The 25,885-nt window shown below is 49.8% G+C and overlaps 1 protein-coding gene and 1 pseudogene across 1 annotated transcript in view; one reads left to right on the top strand and one right to left on the bottom strand.

The window, feature by feature from the left end:
* Positions 1 to 764: 764 nt before the first annotated feature.
* Positions 765 to 25,885, top strand: part of LOC120910639 (zinc finger protein 208-like) — a 94,447-nt gene continuing 69,326 nt past the window's right edge. Inside the window, exon 1 of the mRNA XM_040322394.1 lies at positions 765 to 1,689. Coding sequence (XP_040178328.1) covers positions 865 to 1,689 — 825 coding nt within the window. The 5' untranslated portion in view covers positions 765 to 864. The remainder of the gene's footprint in view (positions 1,690 to 25,885) is intronic.
* Positions 23,318 to 23,452, bottom strand: LOC120912548 (annotated as a pseudogene).

Raw genomic sequence — 25,885 nt, 5'->3', positions numbered from 1 at the left:
CGGGACGGTGCCGGACCATCGTATTCCTCTTATCCTGAGGAACCTCAGACTGTGAGGGACGGTGCCGGACCATCGTATTCCTCTTATCCTGAGGAACCTCAGACTGTGCGGGACGGTGCCGGACCATCGTATTCCTCTTATCCTGAGGAACCTCAGACTGTGAGGGACGGTGCCGGACCATCGTATTCCTCTTATCCTGAGGAACCTCAGACTGTGCGGGACGGTGCCGGACCATCGTATTCCTCTTATCCTGAGGAACCTCAGACTGTGCGGGACGGTGCCAGACCATCGTATTCCTCTTATCCTGAGGAACCTCAGACTGTGCGGGACGGTGCCGGACCATCGTATTCCTCTTATCCTGAGGAACCTCAGACTGTGCGGGACGGTGCCGTACCATCGTATTCCTCTTATCCTGAGGAACCTCAGACTGTGCGGGACGGTGCCGTCCTTCCAACAGATAAGAGGTTTTCCTGTTCTGAGTGCGGGAAGTATTTTTATTATAAATACAAACTTAATGTACATAAAAGAACCCACACAGGGAAGAAGCCGTATTCCTGTCCTGAGTGTGGGAAATGTTTTTCAAGAAAGTCCTATCTTTCCATACATCAGAAATCTCACACGGGTGAGAAGCCGTATTGCTGTACTGAGTGCGGGAAATGTTTTTCACTGAAGTCCTGTCTTTTGAGACATCAGAGATCTCACACGGGGGAAAAGCCCTATTGCTGTACTGAGTGTGGGAAATGTTTTTCATACAAGTGGAAGCTTTCCAATCATCAGACATTGCATACGGGGGAAAAGCCGTACTCCTGTCCTGAGTGCGGGAAATGTTTTTCACATAGTTCCGCTCTTTCCAGTCATCAGACAATGCACATGGCGCTGAAGCCGTATCCCTGTCCTGAATGCGGAAAATGTTTTTTAAGAAAGTCCCAACTTACCAAACATCAGAGATCTCACACGGGGGAGAAGCCGTATTGCTGTACTGAGTGCGGGAATTGTTTTTCAGAGAAGTCCCTTCTTTTGAGACATCAGAGATCTCACACGGGAGAAAAGCCATATTGCTGTACTGAGTGCGGGAAATGTTTTTCAGATAAGACCGAACTTTCCCATCATCAGAGATTTTACACGGGGGAAAAGCTGTATTCCTGTCCTGAGTGCGGGAAATGTTTTTCAAAGAAGTATCGTTTTTCCAGACATCTGAGATCTCACACGGGGGAAAAGCCGTATTGCTGTACTGAGTGCGGGAAACGATTTTCAGATAAGGTCGGACTTTCCTATCATCAGAGATTGCACACGGGGGAAAAGCCGTATCCCTGTCCTGAGTGCGGGAAATGTTTTTTAAAGAAGTCCACACTTACCACACATCAGAGATTACACACAGGTGAAACACAGGTGAAACGATTTTCCTGTACTGAGTGTGGGAAGTGTTTCTCTGTGAAATGCCATCTTAAACTTCATATAATGTCTCACACAGGTGAGAAGCCGTATTTCTGTCCTGAGTGCGGGAAAAGTTTCCGTATGAAAACCTCTCTTGATGGACATAAAAGAACTCACACAGGTGAGAAGCCATATTCCTGTCTTGAGTGCGGGAAACGTTTCCGTATTAAAACCTCTCTTGATGGACATAAAAGAACTCACACAGGTGAAAAGCCTTATTTTTGTCCTGAGTGCGGGAAACGTTTTTCAATGAAGGCCAATCTTGTCTTGCATCAGAAACGGCACGCGGTGAAGAAGCCGTATTCCTGTCCTAAGTGCGAGAAATGTTTTCAGTTTAAGTCGGATCTTGACACCCATGTGAGATCACAAACGGAGGTAGATCCACTTTCCTCTTCTGATTGGAGGAGGTGTAACCCCCAGAAGTCCTCTGTTTACAGTCATCTGAGATTGGACACGAAGGAGAACGAACTTTCCTGGTCTGACTGAGTGAGTGCGGGAAATGTCTTGTATATGAATGTTGCTGGACATGTGGGGAAGAAGCACACCCTGATATACACCTCAGATATACTCCATGGCTGATCTTCATCATGTAAGAAACACTTCATAAGGAGATCAGAGATCACCAAAGACATGGATGAAGTGTTGTACCGTGTTGGCCATTGATAGCAGGAGAAAAATAAAAATGGAGTCATTCCCTCTCATTGGCTGAGTACATTTTGTGGTTAAACTCTTGCATGAGGTCTGTTTTCTCAAATCTTCTTCCAGGACGAAACGCGTTAACCCCACCACTTAAAAGGCGGTCCTCTAGGCCTTTTAAAATAAAAATGGAGACCTTACCTCTCATTGGCTGAGTACATTTTGTGGTGTAAATTCTTACAAAATCTTACAATGCAAAAAAAAAAATAACCCAATGTTTTGTTAAAATAAAAAAAATGTTATACCGAGTAAATAGATACCCAAAATGCTTTAAAACTGCGCACGCTTGTAAAAATGGCGTCAAACTGCGATGCTTAACCACCTTCCTACAGACGTGTATAGACAAATGACGCTGGAAGGAACACCCCGCCCCTCCGGGCGGGCGTCACATGACGTCCCAGGGGAGCGCGGCGATCGGGGTAGAGGCGTGTCCCTTCGGGGACAAAGCCCATCCCCGATCAGGGTAAAGAGCAAATGAAAATGGGTCTTTACCACGTGACCGGCTGTGTCCAATAACAGCCAGTCACATGCACGGTCTTCGTGCATGCCACTCGTGCACGCTGTCAGAACCATTGACGTATCTCGGCAAAAAGCCTACATATACCGACAGCGCGCCTTGGGGTCCCCGAGTAGCTGTCACCAGCTCATTAGAGTACCTGTCACCTGTTTACTTCTGCCCTAGACCAGAAGTGATGTCATGGTCCTAGATCTAAGAGGTGATCAGAGATGATCTGGTCTCTGTTCACCTCCATGGCCAGCCGCACAAACCGTTGGATCGTTTATTCGCCCCTAAGAATGGTAAGCCTGAGAAGCACTGCTCCTAAAAGCGATCCAACAGCTAATCAGCCACTCGGATCTCTTTTTATGAGAAACAGATTCGCCGGTCAAAAAATATTACCGGATTTATGGCTGATACCTCCTAAATCATAGAGGTAAGGAGGGACAAGTATCGTAATTTGGTGTTTTCCACCATTGACCATGTCTGTAAAATATCTAATCCTCGTGTTTGGAAGATACTCTGATACCGGACAGGTAATATCATAGATTTCCATAACCAAGATTGAGATGAGGGAGGATCCATATCGTGTCCAATCATGAAGCAGGTTTCTGGCCTCACCTACAGCTTTACTGTGAGATCTAAGGGATCCACCAATGTGCTCCTGGAAATAAAGTACAGGGCTAAGGTTATTTTTTTCCTGGGGAGGTAAGCCTGAGTGACAATCGGGGAAGAACCCTCTTATATCAGAGGTCAGTGTAGTGGTCCCTTACATTGGTGACCAATTGAAGAAGATCCCCCTTATATCAGTGGTCAGTGTAGTGGCCCCTTACATTGGTGACCAATGGGAGAAGATCCCCCTTATATCAGTGGTCAGTGTAGTGGCCCCTTACATTGGTGACCAATGGGAGAAGATCCCCCTTATATCAGTGGTCAGTGTAGTGGCCCCTTACATTGGTGATTAAAGGGAAAAGATCCCCTTTATTTCAGAGGTCAGTGTAGTGGCCAATCCCAGGTAAACAAGGAGAAGGCAACTGTTCTGAATGCTTTCTTCTCCTCCGTTTGTACACAGGCCTGTTGGGGGGCTTTGGTGAGATATCAGGGGTCTTAACAGATCTCTGACATCTCCCCTTTAAGACAGAGAAAGGGACTAAGGACACAGATTCCCCCGTCCCTTTCTCTGCAGCCTCAGCTAAAATGAATAGAGGGAAGCTCCTCTCCCTTCATAAACTGAAGCATCGTAAACACAGGTTACGATGCTCAGTTGTGTGAATGGACAGAGTCAGTGATTACTGACTCTGTTCATTCGGAAAAGGTAGGAGCTGGATTTAGCGGCTCCTACCTCCGCTCTCCATCCTGACAAATTGAGGGTGAGAAGATGGCACAGAGGGGGGAGAAGACAGCAAGGAGCACGAGGGGGGGGGAGAAGACTGCTGGGAGCACGTGGGGAGAAGACAGCACGGGGGGGAGAAGACAGCACTGGGGGAGAAGACAGCACGGGGGGAGAAGACAGTACTGGGGGAGAAGAGAGCACGTGGGAGAAGACAGCACGGGGGGAGAAGACAGCACGGAACACAGGGGGAGAAGACAGCACGGGGAGAAGAGAGCACGTGGGAGAAGACAGAACAGAGGACGGGGGAGAAGACAGCACTGGGGGAGAAGACAGCACGGGGGGAGAAGACAGTACTGGGGGAGAAGAGAGCATGTGGGAGAAGACAGCACAGAGGACGGGGGAGAAGACAGCACGGGGGGAGAAGACAGCACGGAACACAGGGGGAGAAGACAGTACGGGGGAGAAGAGAGCACGTGGGAGAAGACAGAACAGAGGACGGGGGAGAAGACAGCACGGGGGGGGGAGTAGACAGCACAGGGGGGAGAAGACAGCACGAGGGGGGAGAGAGCATGGGGGAGAAGACAGCACAGAGGATTGGGGAGAAGACAGCACGGGGGGAGAAGACAGCACAGAGGAAGGGGGGAGAAGACAGCATGGGGGGAGAAGACAGCACAGGGGGGGGGGGGCACAGCATGGGGGGGAAAAGACAGCACAGGGGGGGGGAGACAGCATGGGGGGAGAAGAGAGCACGGGGGGGAGAAGACAGCATGGGGGGAGAAAACAGCACGGGGGGGAGAATACAGCATGGGGGGAGAAGACAGCACGGGGGGGAGAAGACAGCATGGGGGGAGAAAACAGCACGGGGGGGAGAAGACAGCATGGGGGGAGAAGACAGCACGGGGGGGAGAAGACAGCACGGGGGAGAAGACAGCACAGAGCACGGGGGGGAGAAGACTTGCAAATCCCCTGCCGCAACGATCACCCTGACTGCCCAGGTATCGGATGAGGCATCAGAGCATTTCCCCCGAGTACAAGTACTCGGGGAAATGCTCGGTATTGGTACCGATACTAGTATTGGTACGGGACATCCCTAATATATATATATATATATATATATATATATATATATATATAATACAAAATAAGTCCAGAATTATAAAGAAAAGTCCGTATAAAATTTAAATAAAAAGTCCAATGCTCATGGTGCTCCTTATTGTGAATAAAGAAAAGTGTGACAACTTTTCTACCAAAACGTGCCACCGTCACCAACTTCTGAAATGGACACTCACCAGACCTCCTCACAGCCAATATGCAATCCTCCTCCTCCCATACACTTATAAGGCTCCTGATGGTACCTTCATTTCTCTAAGACAAGGGACTGATCATAGCGCAGTATGTCCAAAATATTTTATTTATAAAAACAAGGTCTCACTCACAAAGTACGGTGCCTCCAGACTGGAACCAAGTCCTTCCAGCAGTACCGAGCGCAAAGACGCTCACCAGTGTGTTGATCCCCTCGATCGGCGTGCGCTCCACGCCTCTGTTTCCGTGCGGTTCAGAGGCAGGAGGTGGCGTAATTCCATCCAATGTGCTACCCAGAAGCCTCTACGCGTTTCGCAATCAACATTGCGTCGCTTGAGGCGTACACAGTACTGTAGCAGACCTTTGGTACATAACGGAATTACTTTTGCGCCGGTGACACACCATATATTTAATATGTGCTTATAGACTGATCACATTTACACAGTAGTGACGTATACTCTATTGTTCTTCGTGTATAAAAGTTGGGCACCGCCCACAGTAAACAGAGATAAGGAAGTGATTGAACTGAACAGGCGTCCAGTGTGATTACTCCTGCAGCGGCCTCGCGTAAGCTATTTACACTACGCCGCCGCAACTTACTGGAGCAAGTGCCGTATTCCTCAAGCACTTGCTCCGTAGTTTGCGGCAGCGTAGTGTAATTGGCCCGGCGTATCCCCGCGTATTTCAAAGGGGGCGGCTTATATTTAAATTAAGCGCCGCCCCCGTTCCGATCGAACTGCGCATGCGCCGGGGCTAAAAATAGCCCAGTGCGCATGCTCCAGTTCTCGGCGGAAAACGTCAATGACTCCGAAGTGTGCGTCATTGACGTAAAGTCGTATTCAAGAACGACTTACGAATACAACGTACCCGACGGGAAAAGACGACGCGGGCCCGACGCCATACTTAACATGGCATACGTGGGACTGGCGTAAGGTTACCCCTCATATAGCAGGGGTAACCTTACGCGACGCGATTTCGTTCGGGAATCGGCGTATCAGGCTCATTTGCATAAACAAATGAGACCTGAACGTAAACGCCACCTAGCGGCCGGCGGCGAATTACATTAAAGATCCGACAGTGTAAGTGACTTACACCTGTCGGATCTTCAGCGTATCTATGCGAAAATGATTCTAGGAATCACTCGCATGGATACGCGGGTCAAAAAAGAGAGATACGACGGAGTTTCCTGAGATACTCCGTCGTAACTCTTCTGAGAATATGGCCCAGAATCTACAAAACCTAAGGGCCCAGATTCAGGTAGATCCGGGCAATATATGCGTGGGCAAAGAGCAAAGATTTTTCTCTGCGCCCACGCAAATATTTCGATTTGCCCGCGATTCACGGAGCAGTAGCTCCGTAAATTGCGCGGGCGCTATGCTAATTAGCCCTGCGTAAGGGCGCCTAATGTAAATGATCCCGCCGGGGGCGGGAATCATTTAAATTAGGCGCGCTCCCGCGCCGAGCGAACAGCGCATGCTCCGTCGGGAAACTTTCCCGATGTGCATTGCGGCAAATGACGTTGCAAGGACGTCATTTGCTTCTAAGTGAACGTGAATGGCGTCCAGCGCCATTCACGAATCACTTACGTAAACGACGTGAAATTTAAATTTCACGAGCGGGAAGCGCAGCTATACTTTAGCATTGGCTGCCCCTGCTATTAGCAGGAGCAACCTTGCGCTAAAGTTGCCGTACGGAAACTCCGTACCTTGCGTGCCCAGGGCCCGCGCAACTTTTGTGAATCGGTGGTAGTATGCAATTTGCATACTATACGCCGATCACAATGGCCGCGCCCCCTAGCGGCCAACGCAAGAATGCAGCCTGAGATATGAAGGCATAAGGAGGCTTATGTCTGTCATATCTTAGGCTGCAGTCGGTGTAACGAGGTTCCTGAATCAGGAGCACTCGTTACACCGGAGCAAGTAAGCACTTGCGCCGCGCAACCTATGGTTGCGCGGGCGCAAGTGCTTCTTGAATCTGGGCCAAGGTCTGTAGGCATGGACCATAGAAGATACAGAGGGAGGAATGGCGCTCCAGGTGAGTGAATCAGTGTACTCCGGATGTGCTGGGTGCTAGCCACGGGTCATTACCGACAACAATGGAAAAGCAAGGAAAGAGCAGAACGATCCAACGTGATTTTATTGTTCCAACATAAGTCACACATAACAGCCACCATGACTAATCCACAGGAGGTACCTGGGTGCTGTGGATTAGTCTTGGTGGCTGTCACGTGTGACTTATGTTGGAACAATAAAATCGAATTGGACTATTCTGGTGGAGTGCAGCTTTTTTTTTTACTTTGGCATGGACCATAGAGTTTGTTCATAGATAGAAAACTGGTTACAGTGGCGTGTCCAAAGGGTGGTGACAAATAACATGTACTCAGACTGGTCTGGAGTGGTAAGTGGGGTACCCCAAGGACCTGTCCTGGACCAGTTCTGTTTAATTTATTCATAAATGGTATAGAGGTTGGTGTAAATGGCTCAATCTTAGTTTTTGATGACGACACAAAAATAAGTAGATATAGAAAATTTACAAGAGGACCTGAATAAAATAATGGGGTGGGCAACTACTTGGCAAATGAGGTTTAATGTTGAAAAATTTAAGGTAATGCGCTTGGGGGCTAAAAATATAAATGCAAGTTACTGACTCACTAGGGCAGGGGTGGCCCGGGGACCACATGTGGCCCGCGGAGCCCTCTGATGTGGCCCGCGACCTCCTGCTCTGGAATGGCAGGTTAGCAAGCAACGATCGCAGGTTGCCGACCCGCCATACCACAGCATCAGTGTTGTGAATGAAGCTGGTGGTAGAGGAAGAAAACGGCCTAGGAGCAGAGCCCCATAAGCCGATACTTCCTCTACAACGCCGGATTTTGCCACAGGCTCAGTCTAAGGCAAAGTTCAGCTAACCTGCAGGATAGACACAGCGGTGTAGGTAAACCGCAGCACAACAGTGTGAAAGCAGTCTTAGGCCCTTTTCACACGATCAGCACGACCAAATGGGACCCTCAATTCACCTCTACAGAGCGACAGATGTCCCTTTACACCCGCCTACCTCCAATCCGAAAAACATTTGTCCCCTTCTATCTGGGCGGATCAGAGGGCCTATAGAGTAGCCGTGACCTGTCATCCGTCATTGTGGCCCTCGACTGGTCACCAAGTTGCTTAAGTGGCCCTCACTCTTCAAAAGGTTGGGCACCCCTGCACTAGGGGAAGAACCTCTGGGGAATTCCAGAATGGAGAAGGATCTAGGGGTCTTAGTAGTAGACAGACTGAGCAATGGCATGCAATGTCAAGCTGTGGCTACCAAAGCCAGCATAAAATTAGCATGCATTAACAAGGGATACACACCAGAGATAAAAGGATAATTCTTCCACTTTATAAAACTCTGGTCCGGCCGCATCTGAAGTATTCCATTCATAGGTGTGCGCACAGGGTGTGCCGGGTGTGCCTGGGCACACCCTTATCACCCCATGTGCATTAGTATTATCCAGGGGTGGCACCAGGTGGGTGGTTGAGGTGAGAGTGTAAATGTCCCCATTATATTAAAGGCTAGGTTCAACTGTAGGAACACATTACACCTATACTTAGGATGTAACGTAATATGTTCCCACCATCAGAGCCTCCTCCCTGTGACAGCAGGTGGCGTTCATGTGTGTTTGAGCTTTGGGGTGCACACCCTAATGCAATAGGCTGCGCACACCTATGATTCCATTCCAGTTCTGGTCACCAGTCCTCAGGAAAGATGTGCTGGAACTAGAAAAAGTGCAGAGAAGGGCAACAAAATTAACAAGGGGACTGGAGGACCTCAGTTATGAGGAACGACTACAAGCACTAAATGTATTCTGGATGGGGAAGAGACGCTTGAGAGGAGATATGATAACGATATACAAATATCTCAATGGTGATCCCAGTGTAGGTAGGAAACTATTCAGTCTCGGGGGGTGTAAGAGAAGACACGGGGCCACACAACGAGATTGGAGGAGAAGCGGTTTAACCTTAACCTGTGTAGGGGGTTTTTCACTGTCGGGGCAATAAGCATGTGGAACTCTCCTCCACAGTCAGTGGTGTCAGCAGGATGTATTGATAGTTTTAAAAGACTATTGGACGTACATCTTAGTGAACACAATATACAGGGATATGGGGAATTGATTATCGACACTGACACACGTACACCTACACAGGTTGAACAAGAATGGACCATTGTCTTTATTCAACCTTCCCGACTATGAATCTATGAAATGGAAGAAGGGCCCCTTAATACCAGTGGTCAGTGTAGAGCTCCTTACATTGGCGACCAATGGAAGAAGGACCCCATTATATTTGTGGTCTCTTACATTGGTAACCGATAGAAGAAAGACCCCCTTATATCAGTGGTCAGTGTAGTGGGCCCTTACATTGGTGACCAATGGGAGAAAGACCCGTTATATCAGTGGTCAGTGTAGTGGTCCCTTACATTGGTGACCAATGGGAGAAGGACCCCCTTAATTCAGTGTAGTGGTCCCTTACATTGGTGACCAATGGGAGAAGGACCCCCTTAATTCAGTGTAGTGGTCCCTTACATTGGTGACAAATGGAAGAAGGACCCCCTTAATTCAGTGTAGTGGTCCCTTACATTGGTGACAATTGGAAGAAGGACCCCCTTATATCAGTGGTTAGTGTAGTGGGCCCTTACATTGGTCACCAATGGGAGAAGGACCCCCTTATATCAGTGGTCAGTGTAGAGGTCCCTTACATTGGTCACCAATGGGAGAAGGACCCCTTATATCAGTGGTCAGTGTAGTGGGCCCTTACATTGGTGACCAATGGGAGAAGGACACCCCTTATATCAGTGGTCAGTGTAGTGATCCCTTACATGGGTGACCAATGGGAGAAGGACGCCCCTTATATCAGTGGTCAGTGGAGAAGGACTGTCTTACATCGTAATCAGTGGGAAGACTGCCTTCCTTACAGATGATTGGTGTCAGTTGTTACTGATAGACAGAAATTGGCCATTGCTTAAGGAACCCCTAGAACCCTTTGGAGGAACCCTGGCTGAGAAAGTCTGGACTAGGCAGTAATATATTTCTCTCCCCCTTGGTGGGAGTGGAGATGACCCATCTATAAGGATATACAGTACATACACATACACACACACAGTGTCGGATGGTCTATATGGGGTGAGGCACCGCTCCCCACCCCAATGTTTTGACTAATAGGAAAGCTAATCATAGAACGATTTATTTTTAAAGAAATTATAATATGACTAAAAAAATTTTAACATCTTAACGTTAAACAATGTTGGTCATAGTGGGCCATATTCTCAAACAAGTTACGCCGGTGTATCTACTGATACACCGGCGTAAATTGAATTTCCCGCCGGCGTATCATTATTTTGTATTCACAAAACAAGATACGCTGGATTTAGGCTAGGATTCGACTAGTGTAAGTCACTTACACTGTCGGATCCTAAATGTAATTCGCTGCCGGCCGCTAGGTGGCGTTTACGTTCAGGTCTCATTTGTTTATGCAAATGAGCCTGATACGCTGATTCCCGAACGAAATCACGTCGTGTAACCGTCGCTAACGTAAGCGTAAGGTTACCCCTGCTATATGAGGGGTAACCTTACGCCAGTCCCGCGTATGCCATGTTAAGTATGGTGTCGGGTCCGCGTCTTCTTTTCCCGTCGGGTACGTCGTTTTACTAAGTCGTTCTTGAATACGACTTTACGTCAATGACGCACACGTCGGCGTCATTGACGTTTAACGCCGAGAACTGGAGCATGCGCACTGGGCTATTTTTAGCCCGGCGCATGCGCAGTTCTATCGAAACGGGGGCGCGCTTAATTTAAATACAAGCCGCCCCCCTTGGACTTACGCGGGGATACGCCGGGCCAATTACACTACGCCGCCCCAAACTACGGAGCAAGTGTTTGGGGAATACAGCACTTGCTCCTGTAGGTTGGGGCGGCGTAGTGTAAATGGCTTACGCGACGCCCGCCCGAAATCTACGGGAATATGGCCTATTATCATTTATTTAAAAAAAAATCGGTCTATGTGTGTGCACTGTGCGGGGCACCCGACTAATGAGAGTCTATTATGCCCGACATTTTTTGACAAGCATGTGATTAGAGCCTAAGGCTTTAATTGGCTTGCTTTAAATTGTCCTCCTACTTTGTTTTTTTTTTTTGTGATCAATATTCGCCATTGCATCACTTCTAGTTTCCATCTTCTCGTCCCGGCCAATCAGGAGGCTGAAGATTTGGAAGCCAGAAAAAAAGTCCTGGTTAACACGGAAGCCGTATCAGGGGAGCCGTAACCATGGTGAGTGTGGACTTGGAGGGGTTTGTTTGCACTCCCCCCAATTTGTTTAGCACCAGCCACCACTGCACACACAGCTCACGTCCGTGTTCACACTACAAGACGTTTCTCAGGGCTGCAGTTCCTCTGAGCTCCACAAGGTGGTGATCTTCTCACATCTACCATAGAGACAGGAAGTGATGTCAGATACAGACAGGAGTTCCGGGTGAGAGGTGAGTCGGGAGGAAGTAGTGAGGAGACGTTGCTGGAAGTGGCGGCAGATGAGGTAATAAGATCTTATTTTGTATTTACACCCAGTAACCCCGTCATGTCCGTCCTCTTCCTCCATAGTCACTGTGACGTCTTTTATCTCCAGCAGATGATGATACACACATATATAGTGTGGAAACCTAGATTAACCCCTTCAGGGTCAGAACATTCCTCACGTATAGGGCTGAATCAGTGTGCACATGTCAAGTATCCATTGCTTCAGGTCAAAAGAGGAGGTTAGACTGAAAAGTTTAGAAGTAGCAGGAGTATTAGTATTAACAGGGATGTTGAAGTCACCGAGAATGATTGTGGGGATTTCAGGAGAGAGAAAGTAGGGTAGCCAGGCAGAGAAGTCATCAAGAAAGGTTGATACCGGTCCAGGCCGAAAGCACGGCACTTCTTAACCACTTAAAGCGGTGGTTCCCCCTTAAAAACAACTTTTTTTTATTCCACTGCCCCCCCACATTCCATCACGATTAAGGCACATATTTTTTTTTTCCTGCTGTACATTCCTTACTACAGCATATTCACCCGTGCATCCGGGTTGCGAGTCCCGCGGGAGTGGGCGTTCCTCACATGCTGTTGATTGACGTTTTGCCCAAAAACGAGCTCTCCCCCCGTCGCGTAAGCCGCGTCACGGTTGGCGAAAGGAGCCGAACGGCGAGTCGGCGCTATACTGCGCATGCGCATCGCCGTTCGGGTCCTTTTGCCAATCGTGACGCGGCTTACGCGACGGGGGGAGAGCTCGTTTTTGGGCAAAACGTCAATCAACAGCATGTGAGGAACGCCCACTCCCGCGGGACTCGCAACCCGGATGCACGGGTGAATATGCTGTAGTAAGGTATGTACAGCAGGAAAAAAAAAATATGAGCCTTAATCGTGATGGAATGTGGGGGGGCAGTGGAATAAAAAAAAGTTGTTTTTAAGGGGGAACCACCGCTTTAAGGACAGAAGGTGTTTTTCAGATTCGGTGTTTACAAGACTAAAACAGTTTTTTTTTTTGCTAGAAAATTACTTAAAACCCCCCAAACATTATATATTTGTTTTCTCTAACACCCTAGAGAATAAAATGACGGTCATCGCAATACATTTTGTAACACCGTATTTGCGCAGCGGTCTTACAAGCGCACTTTTTTTTGGGAAAAAAAATCACTTTTTTGAATTAAAAAATAAGACAACAATAAATTTGGCCCAATTTTTTTATATATTGTGAAAGATGATGTTACGCCGAGTAAAATGATACCCAACATGTCACGCTTTAAAATTGCGCCCGCTCGTGGCATGGCGTCAAACTTTTACCCTTAAAAATCTCGATAGGCGAGATTTAAAAAATTCTATAGGTTGCATTTTTTTTGAGCTACAGAGTAGCTCTAGGGCTAGAATTATTGCTCTCGCTCTAACGATCGCGGCGATACCTCACTTGTGTGGTTTGAATACCGTTCGCTTCTGCGCGCGAGCTCGCCGGGACGGGGCGCTTTAAAAATTGTTTTTTTTTGTTTTCTTATTTATTTTTATTGATTTTATAATTTTTTACACTGAAATAATTTTTTTTTTTTTTTATCACTTTTATTCCTATTACAAGGAATGTAAACATTATTATTATTACTATTATTATTATTATTATACAGGATTTATATAGCGCCAACAGTTTGCGCAGCGCTTTACATCAGGGAAGACAGTACAGTCACAATACAATTCAATACAGGAGGAATCAGAGGGCCCTACTCGTTAAACATCCCTTGTAATAGAAAAAAGCATGACAGGTCCTCTTAAATATGAGATCTGGGGGTCAAAAAGACGTCACATCTCATAATTAGACTTAAATGCAAGAAAAAAAAAAAAAGAGGAAAATTTGTCATTTAAAAAAATGACAACAAAAAAATTGTCTCTTTAAGACGCTGGGCGGGACTGACGTTTTGACGTCACTTCCACCCAGCAAAGCTATGGGGACGGGTGGGGGCCATCTTGCCCTCACTCAAGTCCTCACCGCTCAGGCAGCAGCATCCGATCACCTCCGCCGCTACCGACGGCTCTGGTAAGCGGCGGAGGGCGCGGAAGAGCGGCGGGAGGGGGGGCCCCCTCTCCCGCCACCGATAACGGCGATCTCGCGGCGGAGACCGCCGTTATCGTTTACACGCCCCCCCCCCACTGAAAAGATGGATACCTCGGTTGTGGCAGCAGCTGCTGCCGTTACCGAGATATCCGTCTTTAAAAAGAGGACATATATATACAGTGGGCGGGCGTTAAGTGGTTAAAGAAAGTGGAGAAAATAGATAAATACAATGTGCGTCAAATGAGGAGAGTGACAGAGAGGGAGGTGGGTCTGAGGAGAGTGAGTCCATAGAAGGCCATCATGGGAGAGGGAAGCAGGAGAAGCAGTGTCGGATTCATGAAGTCAGGTTTCAGTAACAGCAAGTAGTTGGTGATAAAGAGGTGATGGACAGAAGTGAGTTTGTTACAGACCAAGCGGGCGTTCCAAAGGGCGACAGAGAAGGGGAGGCTGGTTTGAGGAAGAAGAGGGGTAGAAACGAAATTGTGTGGATTGCAGCTGCTGCCAGAGGGCATGGGGTGATGGGAGATTCGGGCACAGTTAAATGATGGAGGTCCAGGGTTTGGGGTTTAATCTCCAGAGGTTAGGAGAAGCAGAAGGGTGAGGGGGGTAATATGGGAGTGTGATTTATATGAAGGGACGGGCCTCAGCATCCTGGAGGTTTTATTAGCATGTGGGTTTAGAATTATCAGGAGTTGGTGAGTGCAGTAATAGGGAGAGGACAGAAGTGAGGGTGATATATACAGGCTGTGGGGTGGAGAAGAGGGGTGAGGGAAAGAGAGATTAAGGAGAGAAGACACAACTGTCAGGCTCCTCCTCCCAATGTCCCTCCAATCAGTGTCAGAGAATGACATCACACTGACCTCACAGCGCCTCCTAATATCCCTCTACCCAACTCCATATTTTCTGATGCTCTTAGGATGTGGGCCGGCCCCTGGCCTCCTCACTTTCATAGTAGGGCTGTTGGACCTGCATTGTATGTAATATCAGAAACCTCAGCATGAAGTGGGGTTTAAATAAAGAGACCTGACCAGTGAGGTGAGGAGGATTCTGGGAATGTCATTTTATTTTATTTATTTGTGTTCAGATCTAGAGTTTTCCTCCTGTGAAGTCTGGAGATCATATGACCATCACATTGCCTCCACCTCCCCCCCTGATAGAATAGAGAAATACAAAGAAGATTCTAGAAGTCACCAGAGAGATCATCGAGCTGCTGACAGGAGAGGTGAGCGGTGCCGGGAAGGACGTCATGATGGAGAATCAGCCGCCCCTCACATCACCGGGTAAGAGGAGACTTTATTGTAAAGGAGAGAGCAGTACGGAGGCTCCACCTAGATTCCCCATCATCTGATAAATACATTGGGCTAGATTCAGCGAGAATTTACGTTGGCGTATCTATTGATACGCCGGGGAAATTCAAAGCTGCGCCGGCGTATCTTCTTTCTGTATTCAGAAAGCAAGATACGCCGAAATTAGGCTAAGATCCAACTGGTGTAAGTCTCTTACGCCGTCGTATCTTAGTTGCATATTTACGCTGGCCGCTAGGTGGCGCTTCCGTCGATTTCAGCATAGAATATGATGTTTTGTAAGGCTTTTTCCGGCGTAGTGTTGCTCCTGCTATATGAGAAGCAACCAATGTTAAGTATGGAGGTCGGGCCAGCGTCAAATTTTGCGTCGTTTGCGTAAGTCGTTCGCGAATAGGGTTTTGCGTAAATTACGTCCACGTCGAAAGCATTGACTATTTGCAACGTGATTAGGAGCATGCGCACTGGGATACGTTCACGGACGGCGCATGCGCCGTTTGTGAGAAACGTCATTTACGTGGGGTCATGTTTTATTTACATAAAACACGCCCACCTCTTCAGAATTTGAATTTGGCGCGCTTACACCGGCAGATGTACGCTACGCCGCCGTAACTTAGGGCGCAGGTTCTTTGTGAATCCAGCCCTAGTTTCACTAAGTTACGGCGGCGTAGCGTATCTGAGATACGCTACGCCCGCACAAACTTACGGCGGGCTTTCTGAATCTAGCCCATAGAAACAAGACTGACAAAGTATCCCTTTATGCTGACGATACTCTCCTGTACCTCCCTGGCGCGTCCACGTCCCTAGAGGAGGCTCTTAGACTTATTGACGAATTTTGCTCCTTCCCCGGAGTTCGCATTAACTGGGATAAATCTATACTTTTCCCCCTTTCTCAGACGCCCCCCGCCTTGTCTACTCATACACCCCTAAAGTGCACCACTAGATTTCGCTACCTGGAGATAGAGGTCCAGAGGGATCCCACGCTGTGTCTGGTGGATAATGTCTCCGGAGTCTCATTACTAAATGCCAAACCTGGAAACCCCTGCCCCTGTCCCCGGTAGGTAGGGTCAACTTACTTAAAGTGACGTTCCTCCCCAACTTTCTATACGTTTTTCAGGACCACCCCTGTTCCTATTCCCAACTCCTTTTTTAGGAAGGTGGACCAGACAGTGAACGCCTTTATATGGGCTGGGGCTACACCTAGAATCGCACAAACTACCCTCCAATTGCCTCTCTCTCTCTCTTAGGGGACTCGCACTGCCCTGCTTCAAACAGTACTATTGGGCGGCAGTATTGGTAACGATGAGGTGGTGGTTTACCCAATCACGCTCCAACCCGTTGGTGATTCTAGAGGTGGCAATCTTGGGCGCCTATGACGCACTTAGCAACCTAGGCCCGGATTCACAAAGCACTTGCGCCGACGTATCTCCAGATACGCTGCGTAAGTGCAAATATGCGCCGTCGTATCTGTGCGCCGGAGCCACAAACTAAGATACGCCTAAAAACAGGCTTCATCCCACCGACGTAACTTGCCTACGCTGGCGTAGAGTGGGCGCACATTTACGCTGGCGCATATTTACCCTTCCATCGATCAGCCATTCAAATATGCAAATGAGGGAAATACGGCAATTCACGAATGTACGTGCGCCCGACGCAGTGCGCGTAAAGTTCTACGTCCGGCGTAAAGTTAAGCCCCATAAAGCAGGTGTTAAGCCCCATAAAGCAGGTTAAACAAAATAAAAGTGAAATACTCCTTTAAATTTCGTACCTGGAAGGTGTCTATAGTATGCCTGTAAAGTAGCGCATGTTTCCTGTGTTTATAAGTCTCTGCACAAAATGACATTTCTAAAGGGAAAAAAAGTCATTTAAAACTACTCGCGGTTATAATGAATTGTCGGGTCCCAACAATACAGATGAAAGTCATTGAAAATAAAATGCATGGGGGTCCCCCCAAATTCCATTACCAGGCCCTTTAGGTCTGGTATGGATATTGAGGGGAACCCTGCGCCAAACTAAAAAAAAAATGGCGTGGGGTTCCTCCGAAAAATCCACACCAGACCCTTATCCGAGCACGCAACCTGGCAGGCTGCAGGAAAAGAGGGGGGGGACGAAAGAGCGCCCCCCCCTCCTGAACCGTACCAGGCCACATGCCCTCAACATGGGGAGGAGTTCCCCATGTTGATGGGGGCAAGGGCCTCATCCCCACAACCCTTGCCTGGTGGTTGTGGGGGTCTGCGGGCGGGGGGCTTATCGGAAACTGGAAGCCCGCATATCCGGCCCCCCCATGTGAATTGGTAACGGGGTATATTGTAACCCTACCATTTCACAAAAATAAGTGTCAACATTTTTAAAAACGACAGGAGACAGCTTGGGACAAGTCCTTTATTAAAAAAAATAATAATAATTCCAGCAATTTAATCCATTCTCGATCAAGATACGACGCACACGATCCTGCCTCCACCGGAGGCATCCGACGAATGACGCGCCGCCAGCCTGACAGCTCTTATAGAGCTGAGGGCGGGGCCAGAAACCTAAGGGGAATCGCTGGGGGTTAGCCAGTGACGTGTATGGGTGAACCTGCCCCCCTCTGATGCAACGCAGGTTTCCCGTTGCATCAGAGAGGGGCGGGGTCTCCTTAGCGATAACTAGGTCTTGGAGAACACCCACGATCCCACTTGATTTAGTGAAATCCAAGCTATCTTGGATCATGATAAATGAACGCCTATCAGCGATCTTGCTAGACAAACGAGCAAGGTTTGAAATGATCTGGAAACCTTGGATTCAATATTTGTCTGACCCCTTGTGAGTAGCAGGGGTTCGGATAATTCTATAATAGAGTGCACTTCTTTCCCCTTTTCTCTTTTCCTCCTCTTTTCTTCTATTTTCTTTTTCCTCTTTCCTTTGTCTAATTTCTCCCCATGTGCTCTCCTGGTACACGTCAGGGAGAGCAATGATACGAAATGTGATACTTTGTATGCACTATTTGACGGAAGGTTGGAATATATGGTATGTAATAGGGTTGTCCCGATACCACTTTTTTAGGACTGAGTACGAGTACCGATACTTTTTTTTAAAGTACTCGCCGATACCGAATACCGATACTTTTTTTTAAATGTGTCCCCAAATGCAGCCATGTCCCCCCACAAATGCAGCCATGTCCCCCCATATCCAGCCATGTCCCCCCATATGCAGCCATGTCTCCCCCCCATATGCAGCCATGTCTCCCCCCATATGCAGCCATGTCTCCCCCCATATGCAGCCATGTCTCCCCCCATATGCAGCCATGTCTCCCCCCCATATGCAGCCATGTCTCCTCCCCATATGCAGCCATGTCCCCCCCCCCCCATATGCAGCCATGTCCCCCCCCCCCCATATGCAGCCATGTCCCCCCCCATATGCAGCCATGTCCCCCCCCCCATATGCAGCCATGTCCCCCCCCCATATGCAGCCATGTCCCCCCATATGCAGCCATGTCTCCCCACCATATGCAGCCATGTCCCCCCATATGCAGCCATGTCTCCCCCCCCCCATATCCAGCCATGTCCCCCCATATGCAGCCATGTCTCCCCCCATATCCAGCCATGTCCCCCATATGCAGCCATGTCTCCCCCCATATCCAGCCATGTCTCCCCCCATATCCAGCCATGTCTCCCCCCATATCCAGCCATGTCCCCCCCCATATGCAGCCATGTCCCCCCCCCCCATATGCAGCCATGTCCCCCCCCCCCCATATGCAGCCATGTCCCCCCCCCCCCCATATGCAGCCATGTCCCCCCCCCATATGCAGCCATGTCCCCCCCCCATATGCAGCCATGTCCCCCCCCCATATGCAGCCATGTCCCCCCCCCATATGCAGCCATGTCCCCCCCCCATATGCAGCCATGTCCCCCCATATGCAGCCATGTCCCCCCATATGCAGCCATGTCTCCCCCCCCCATATCCAGCCATGTCCCCCCATATGCAGCCATGTCTCCCCCCATATCCAGCCATGTCCCCCATATGCAGCCATGTCTCCCCCCATATCCAGCCATGTCTCCCCCCATATCCAGCCATGTCCCCCCATTTCCAGCCATGTCCCCCCACAAATGCAGCCATGTCCCCCCACAGATGCAGCCATGTCTCACCCCATATCCAGCCATGTCTCCCCCCATATCCACCCATATCCCCCCATTTCCAGCCATGTCCCCCCACAAATGCAGCCATGTCTCCCCACCATATGCAGCCATGTCCCCCCATATGCAGCCATGTCTCCCCCCCATATGCAGCCATGTCTCCCCACCATATGCAGCCATGTCCCCCCATATGCAGCCATGTCTCCCCCCCCATATCCAGCCATGTCCCCCCATATGCAGCCATGTCTCCCCCCATATCCAGCCATGTCTCCCCCCATATCCAGCCATGTCTCCCCCCATATCCAGCCATGTCTCCCCCCATATCCAGCCATGTCCCCCCATTTCCAGCCATGTCCCCCCACAAATGCAGCCATGTCCCCCCACAGATGCAGCCATGTCTCACCCCATATCCAGCCATGTCTCCCCCCATATCCACCCATATCCCCCCATTTCCAGCCATGTCCCCCCACAAATGCAGCCATGTCCCCCCACAGATGCAGCCATGTCTCACCCCATATCCAGCCATGTCTCCCCCCATATCCAGCCATATCCAGCCATGTCCCCCCATTTCCAGCCATGTCCCCCCATATGCAGCCATGTCTCCCCCCCCCATATCCAGCCATGTCCCCCCATATGCAGCCATGTCTCCCCCCATATCCAGCCATGTCCCCCATATGCAGCCATGTCTCCCCCCATATCCAGCCATGTCCCCCCATTTCCAGCCATGTCCCCCCCCATGCAGCCATGTTCCCCCATATGCAGCCATGTCTCCCCCCATATCCAGCCATGCCCCCCATATCCAGCCATGTCCCCCCCCATGCAGCCATGTCCCCCCATATCCAGCCATGTCTCCCCCCATATGCAGCCATGTCTCCCCCCATATGCAGCCATGTCTCCCCCCATATGCAGCCATGTCTCCCCCCATATGCAGCCATGTCTCCCCCCATATCCAGCCATGTCTCCCCCCATATCCAGCCATGTCTCCCCCCATATCCAGCCATGTCCCGCAGCCATGTCCAGCCATGTCCCGCAGCCATGTCCCCCCATATGCAGCCATGTCTCCCCCCCATATCCAGCCATGTCTCCCCCCCATATCCAGCCATGTCCCCCCCCATGCAGCCATGTCCCCCCATATGCAGCCATGTCTCCCCCCATATGCAGCCATGTCTCCCCCCATATGCAGCCATGTCTCCCCCCATATGCAGCCATGTCTCCCCCCATATCCAGCCATGTCTCCCCCCATATCCAGCCATGTCTCCCCCCATATCCAGCCATGTCTCCCCCCATATCCAGCCATGTCTCCCCCCATATCCAGCCATGTCCCGCAGCCATGTCCCCCCATATGCAGCCATGTCTCCCCCCATATCCAGCCATGTCCCCCCCATGCAGCCAGGTCCCCCCATGTCCCCCCCCATGCAGCCATGTCCCCCCATATGCAGCCATGTCTCCCCCCATATCCAGCCATGTCCCCCTTACCTGCATCCCGCTGCCGCCGACTGGGGAACATTACAGCTTTCATTTGAATAGCTGTAATGATTCGTGCCGCGCTGCGTATAGACACTCCCCCTTGCTCGGGATTGGACAGTTCACCCAAACAAGGGGGAGTGTCTATACGTGGTGCGGCGGGAAACACTACAGCTATTCAAATGAATGCTGTAATGTTCCCCGCACGTATTAACCAGTCGGCGGCAGCGGGATGCAGGTAAGGGGGACATGGCTGGATATGGGGGGAGACATGGCTGGATATGGGGGGACATGGCTGGATATGGGGGACATGGCTGCATATGGGGGACATGGCTGGATACGGGGGGAGACATGGCTGCATATGGGGGACATGGCTGGATATGGGGGGGAAACATGGCTGCATATGGGGGGGACAGCGGGGATGCAGCATAACGGCGGCGGGATGCAGCGGCGGCGGGGGGGGGGAGTATTCTATTTCGGTATCGGGGGTATTTGCGGGAGTACGAGTACTCCCGCAAATACTCGGAATCGGTCCCGATACCGATACTAGTATCGGTATCGGGACAACCCTAGTATGTAAGTCTCTCTAGATCACACCCAACACACCCAAAAACTCCCCCCGGTGCCAAAAAAAGTGCACACACATAAAGAGTGACAGAAAACGTGCAACGGTGTTACACTTGTCCTCCACTAAGAAGGACCTTACCCTGATCCCCCGGGGCGTTAGGCTCCAGATGGGGACTGAGGTACTTCACATGGTCCATCTGGCCGAAACGAACCCACCCAAGTACTAGGTGGGGCTCCCCCGAAGGGAGACCCCATGAGAGTGGGCGAACTAAGCCAGAAGGCCATGTCCACCCACTCCCAAGACGTTCAGGGCAGGCCGGAGGACCCACACCCTACTAATCACACAGTGACAAAACGTGTAACAACCAACAAAAAAATACAATAAAGTGAGACACACGGGGATAAATAAAAAGAAAGTGGGGAGAAGGAAGATGAGGAAGAGTGAAAAGTGACCATCGTGCAATACGATGGCCAGCCCTCCGGCCAGGAATCAAAAATTCCTCTTGTCCCAGCCAAAAGGCCCGGCCCTAGAGGCAGGTGCAAAAAAGTGTGTGTGTGGTGACGTGGCCAAGGTGCCAATACTCGAAGTGCCCTCTCAAACACTTGTGCAAGTACGGCACCCCTGGACTGCCACTCCAGGGGGACAATCGCCACAGTCTTTTCTCTCAACCCTGACCAACAGCCCGGACAGTCACAGCCCCCTTCCCTACCAGGAAGGAACAAGGGCTCTGGAAGCTCAGGGAGAGAGCCAGGGCGTAAAACTCCCCCCATCGCCTCTTTCGCTCCCTACCTAACTATATTCGGGAGGTACTAGCCAAAATTCTAACCCCCCCCCCCCCTTAACAGTAGGGTGGGGTCAACGTTCCCTCCCGAAAAACTTGCAGGGTTAGGAACTTCATCAAATCCAGGCCAGAAGGCCAGGGACCCGGCCCTCCGCCAAGACCCAATGGTTCTCCATCCCTATCAGGCGGCTTTCGCCATTACGCCAGCAGGTTTTGCATCTGCAGGCGTACTAAGATCTCCACCCACTCCCAAGACGTTCAGGGCTGGCCCGAGGACCGGTGACTTGTCCTCAATGTTCCCCTATGGGGGAAGTTCCTCCACTGACTGCGCAGGCGCAAACTTCCCGACGGAAATCCCCGAACCTCGCCCGGCATCCAGGCTCATTCTTTAACATCCCCGTGGATTGGAGGATGTTAAAAAAAGAGCCAGGAGGCCGAGCGAGCGAAGCCACTTAACTCAAAATCCACGTCGCCCTGGATGCCGGCCGCCGTTCGGGGATTTCCGTCAGCAAGTTTGCACCTGCGCAGTGCTTGAAGGAACTTTCCCAATGGCTGGAACCATCTCAGCGCATCAGTTCGCGCATGCGCTGGAACTTCCATGATACATGGAACCAGCATGTCAGATCACCGGCACCCTACTAATCGCTCGTGACAAACGTGACACCAAACAAAAAAATACATAAAGTGACAAACACAGGGATAAATAAAAAGAAAGTGGGGGAGAAGGAAGATGGGAGAGTGAGTAGAAAGTGGCCATCGTGCAGTACGATGGCCGGCCCTCCGGCCAGGAAGCAAAAATTCCTCTGGTCCCAGCCAAAAGGCCCAGCCCTAGAGGCAGGTGGAAAAAAAGTAGTGGAGATGTGGCCAAGGTGCCAAACACTTGTGCAAGTAAGTCACCCCTGGACTGCCACTCCAGGGGCACAATCACCATGGGCTTTTCAACCAACACTGACCAACAGCCCGGACCAGCAGCACCCTTCCCAGCCAGGAAGGTAGGAGCTCTGAGAGATTGGGGAGAGCCTGAGACAAAAGGCTACTCCCGTCGCTCCCTCCTAATCACATTCGGGAAATACTAACCGCTCTCCAGGGAGGAAGGCGCGGCCAGTGTTCTCTCCCGAAACAACTGTCCGGGGCAGGTACCACAAAACCCAGGCCAGAAGGCCAGGGACCCGACTCTTCGGCTTCGAACGCATGTTTCTCTGTCCCGATCAAAAGGCTTTCACCTCCACGCCAGCAGGTTCTGCATCTGCCACCACCATCCATTTCCACCTCGCCCTGTACGAAGTACGGTTAGCATAGCGCCCCCTCCTGGCAACTGATAAGAACAGATACTACACTTGATCTTAGCCAAAAGGCCGAGAAGCGCCTTAGTTAAACTTCATTGGCTAAAATACTGCTACTGCGCAAAGCCAAAAGGCATAGAGTATGGGTTAGTAGAGAATGATCTCTGGGTGGGGCCTTCATGGTGTTTCCCCTCCCTCCTCCCACTAGAGGGGGGGACAGGAGGGCCCTGAGTTACTTATGGTTGTTTATAGGGGGCGGAAATAATCCCTTTTAGATGCTTTATTTGTTGTGTTCATCGTTGACTTGTTTCATGTTTCTGACTCCCCGATATGGGGTTACCTGTGATTGTGGAAGTCTGGGTCGTACGATGTTAGCACTCTTCCCCAAAAGGTTTCTTTTGCGTATTATAATGCAGCTGACTGTTATGATGATCCTCATTCTAACCTTTCAATTGTATGATAAACTTCAATAAAAATCATTGAAAGCGAAACAATGTATTCAGTCAGTGTGTGTGTTTCCTACAGATGGATCCAGTAATGGGAACCCACCAGAGAGATGTCCCCGTCCTCTGTATTCCCGGGATTCCACACAGGAAGGTCACAACATCCCCCACCATCATCAGGTAGATGAGGAACAATTATTGGTAGTTATGATTTATACACAAACATGTTTATTATAATGAATGTTTTATTATATATTCAGAGTGGAAACCTCGGGGATGATAATATTGATATTAAAGAAGAGTATAAAGAGGAGGATGAGGAGTATGGAGGGATGGAGGAGTTTTCAGAAGGACACAAGGATATGATGGAGCCACCTAATACCAGGAACCCCCCAGAGAGATGTCCCCGTCCTCTGTATTCCCGGGATTCCACACAGGAAGGTCACACCATCCCCCACTGTTACAAGGTCGGTGGGGCGGAGCATCTAGAACATGGACTGGTGGAGATGATGTGTGGATTTTGTATGTAAGCTTATATCTTACAGATGATATTCTCTCTCATTCTCTTGGTTTAGAGTGGAGATCCAATCGATATAGAATTTGAGGTGAAATCAGAAGAAGAAGAGACGTATGTGAGGGATGATCAGCAGTCTATGGAGGAGGATGGAATAACGGGGACATTTATAGAGGAGGACACTCCTACAGAGATCAGCACAGGTGGGTCATTAACACTAAATCCATTCCTCCACCCATACTGCTCACTGATTGGTCCAGAGTAGGGCGAGGACTGGGTGATATCAGCCTGTAATCCCCTGGTCACTTTCCTGAGCTGTGTTCCCCGTCCTGTATTCCTGTATTTCTCTCGGATAATCTTCCTTCTCTGTGCTGCAGACACAATTTATGTCTCTAGACTGGATTTATGGAGATTCTGGGGTTCAGCTGGCAGCAAAATGTTCATTTTCACCATAGGGTTTGCTTGACCTAGACACCTGGGGTATGTACCTTGGGTCTTCTGCCCCATGCCCGGGTCTAGTGAGATCTCTGACAGAACAGTTCTCCCGGGTTACTTGCTCTGTTATTTGCTGGCTGTGCCGGGTGGAGGGATATGTCTGTATAGTCTCAGACCCAAGTCACTGAGTGCAGTCTCAGGAGATGGGAGGCAGCGGTGTGGGATCTCTGCAACTTGTCTCATGTAAACATTTCATCCGCCACTGATTACTGAATACCAATATTATGAGTCTTGACCCCTGCACTATATACTCTATGTTGTACATTACATACTCCTGACCCCTGCACTATATACTCTATGTTGTACATTACCTACTCCTGACCCCTGCACTATATACTCTATGTTGTACATTACATACTCCTGACCCCTGCACTATATACTCTATGTTGTACATTACATACTCCTGACCCCTGCACTATATACTCTATGTTGTACATTTCATACTCCTGACCCTCGTCCTATAATCCCCTCATCACTGTCACTCCTATAAAAGACAGTTCTCGTTGTTTCCTCACTCTCTGACTAAGGTCCATGAATAAAGAAATGATCTGGTAGGAGATCAGAGGACCCATTTAGTAGTTACCTTGAGGGGGGAATTGTAAGATCCTCAGAGACAAAGCTGCCTGATGTGGGCGGAGTCCTGGTTTAGGGGAACCAATCAGCTCATGTCTAGTAATAATCTTTGTATTTCTATTTTAGTAGATGGACGGGAGATGAGGAAAACCTCAGAGGATTGTCTCACTTTGTCTCCAGACTGTAAAGTAGAAGATGAGGACATCACACAGTATAGTCCAGGAGAAAACCCGACTACCTCAAATGTCCATCCGGCACCACACAGTGTAGATGGACCATCGTATTCCTCTTATCCTGAGGAACCTCAGACTGTGCGGGACGGTGCCGGACCATCGTATTCCTCTTATCCTGAGGAACCTCAGACTGTGCGGGACGGTGCCGGACCATCGTATTCCTCTTATCCTGAGGAACCTCAGACTGTGCGGGACGGTGCCGGACCATCGTATTCCTCCTATCCTGAGGAACCTCAGACTGTGCGGGACGGTGCTGTCT

This window comes from Rana temporaria, chromosome 8 (genome assembly GCF_905171775.1).
Source record: "Rana temporaria chromosome 8, aRanTem1.1, whole genome shotgun sequence".
Taxonomy (NCBI): domain Eukaryota; kingdom Metazoa; phylum Chordata; class Amphibia; order Anura; family Ranidae; genus Rana; species Rana temporaria.
This window is presented reverse-complemented; position numbering and strand designations above follow the sequence as displayed.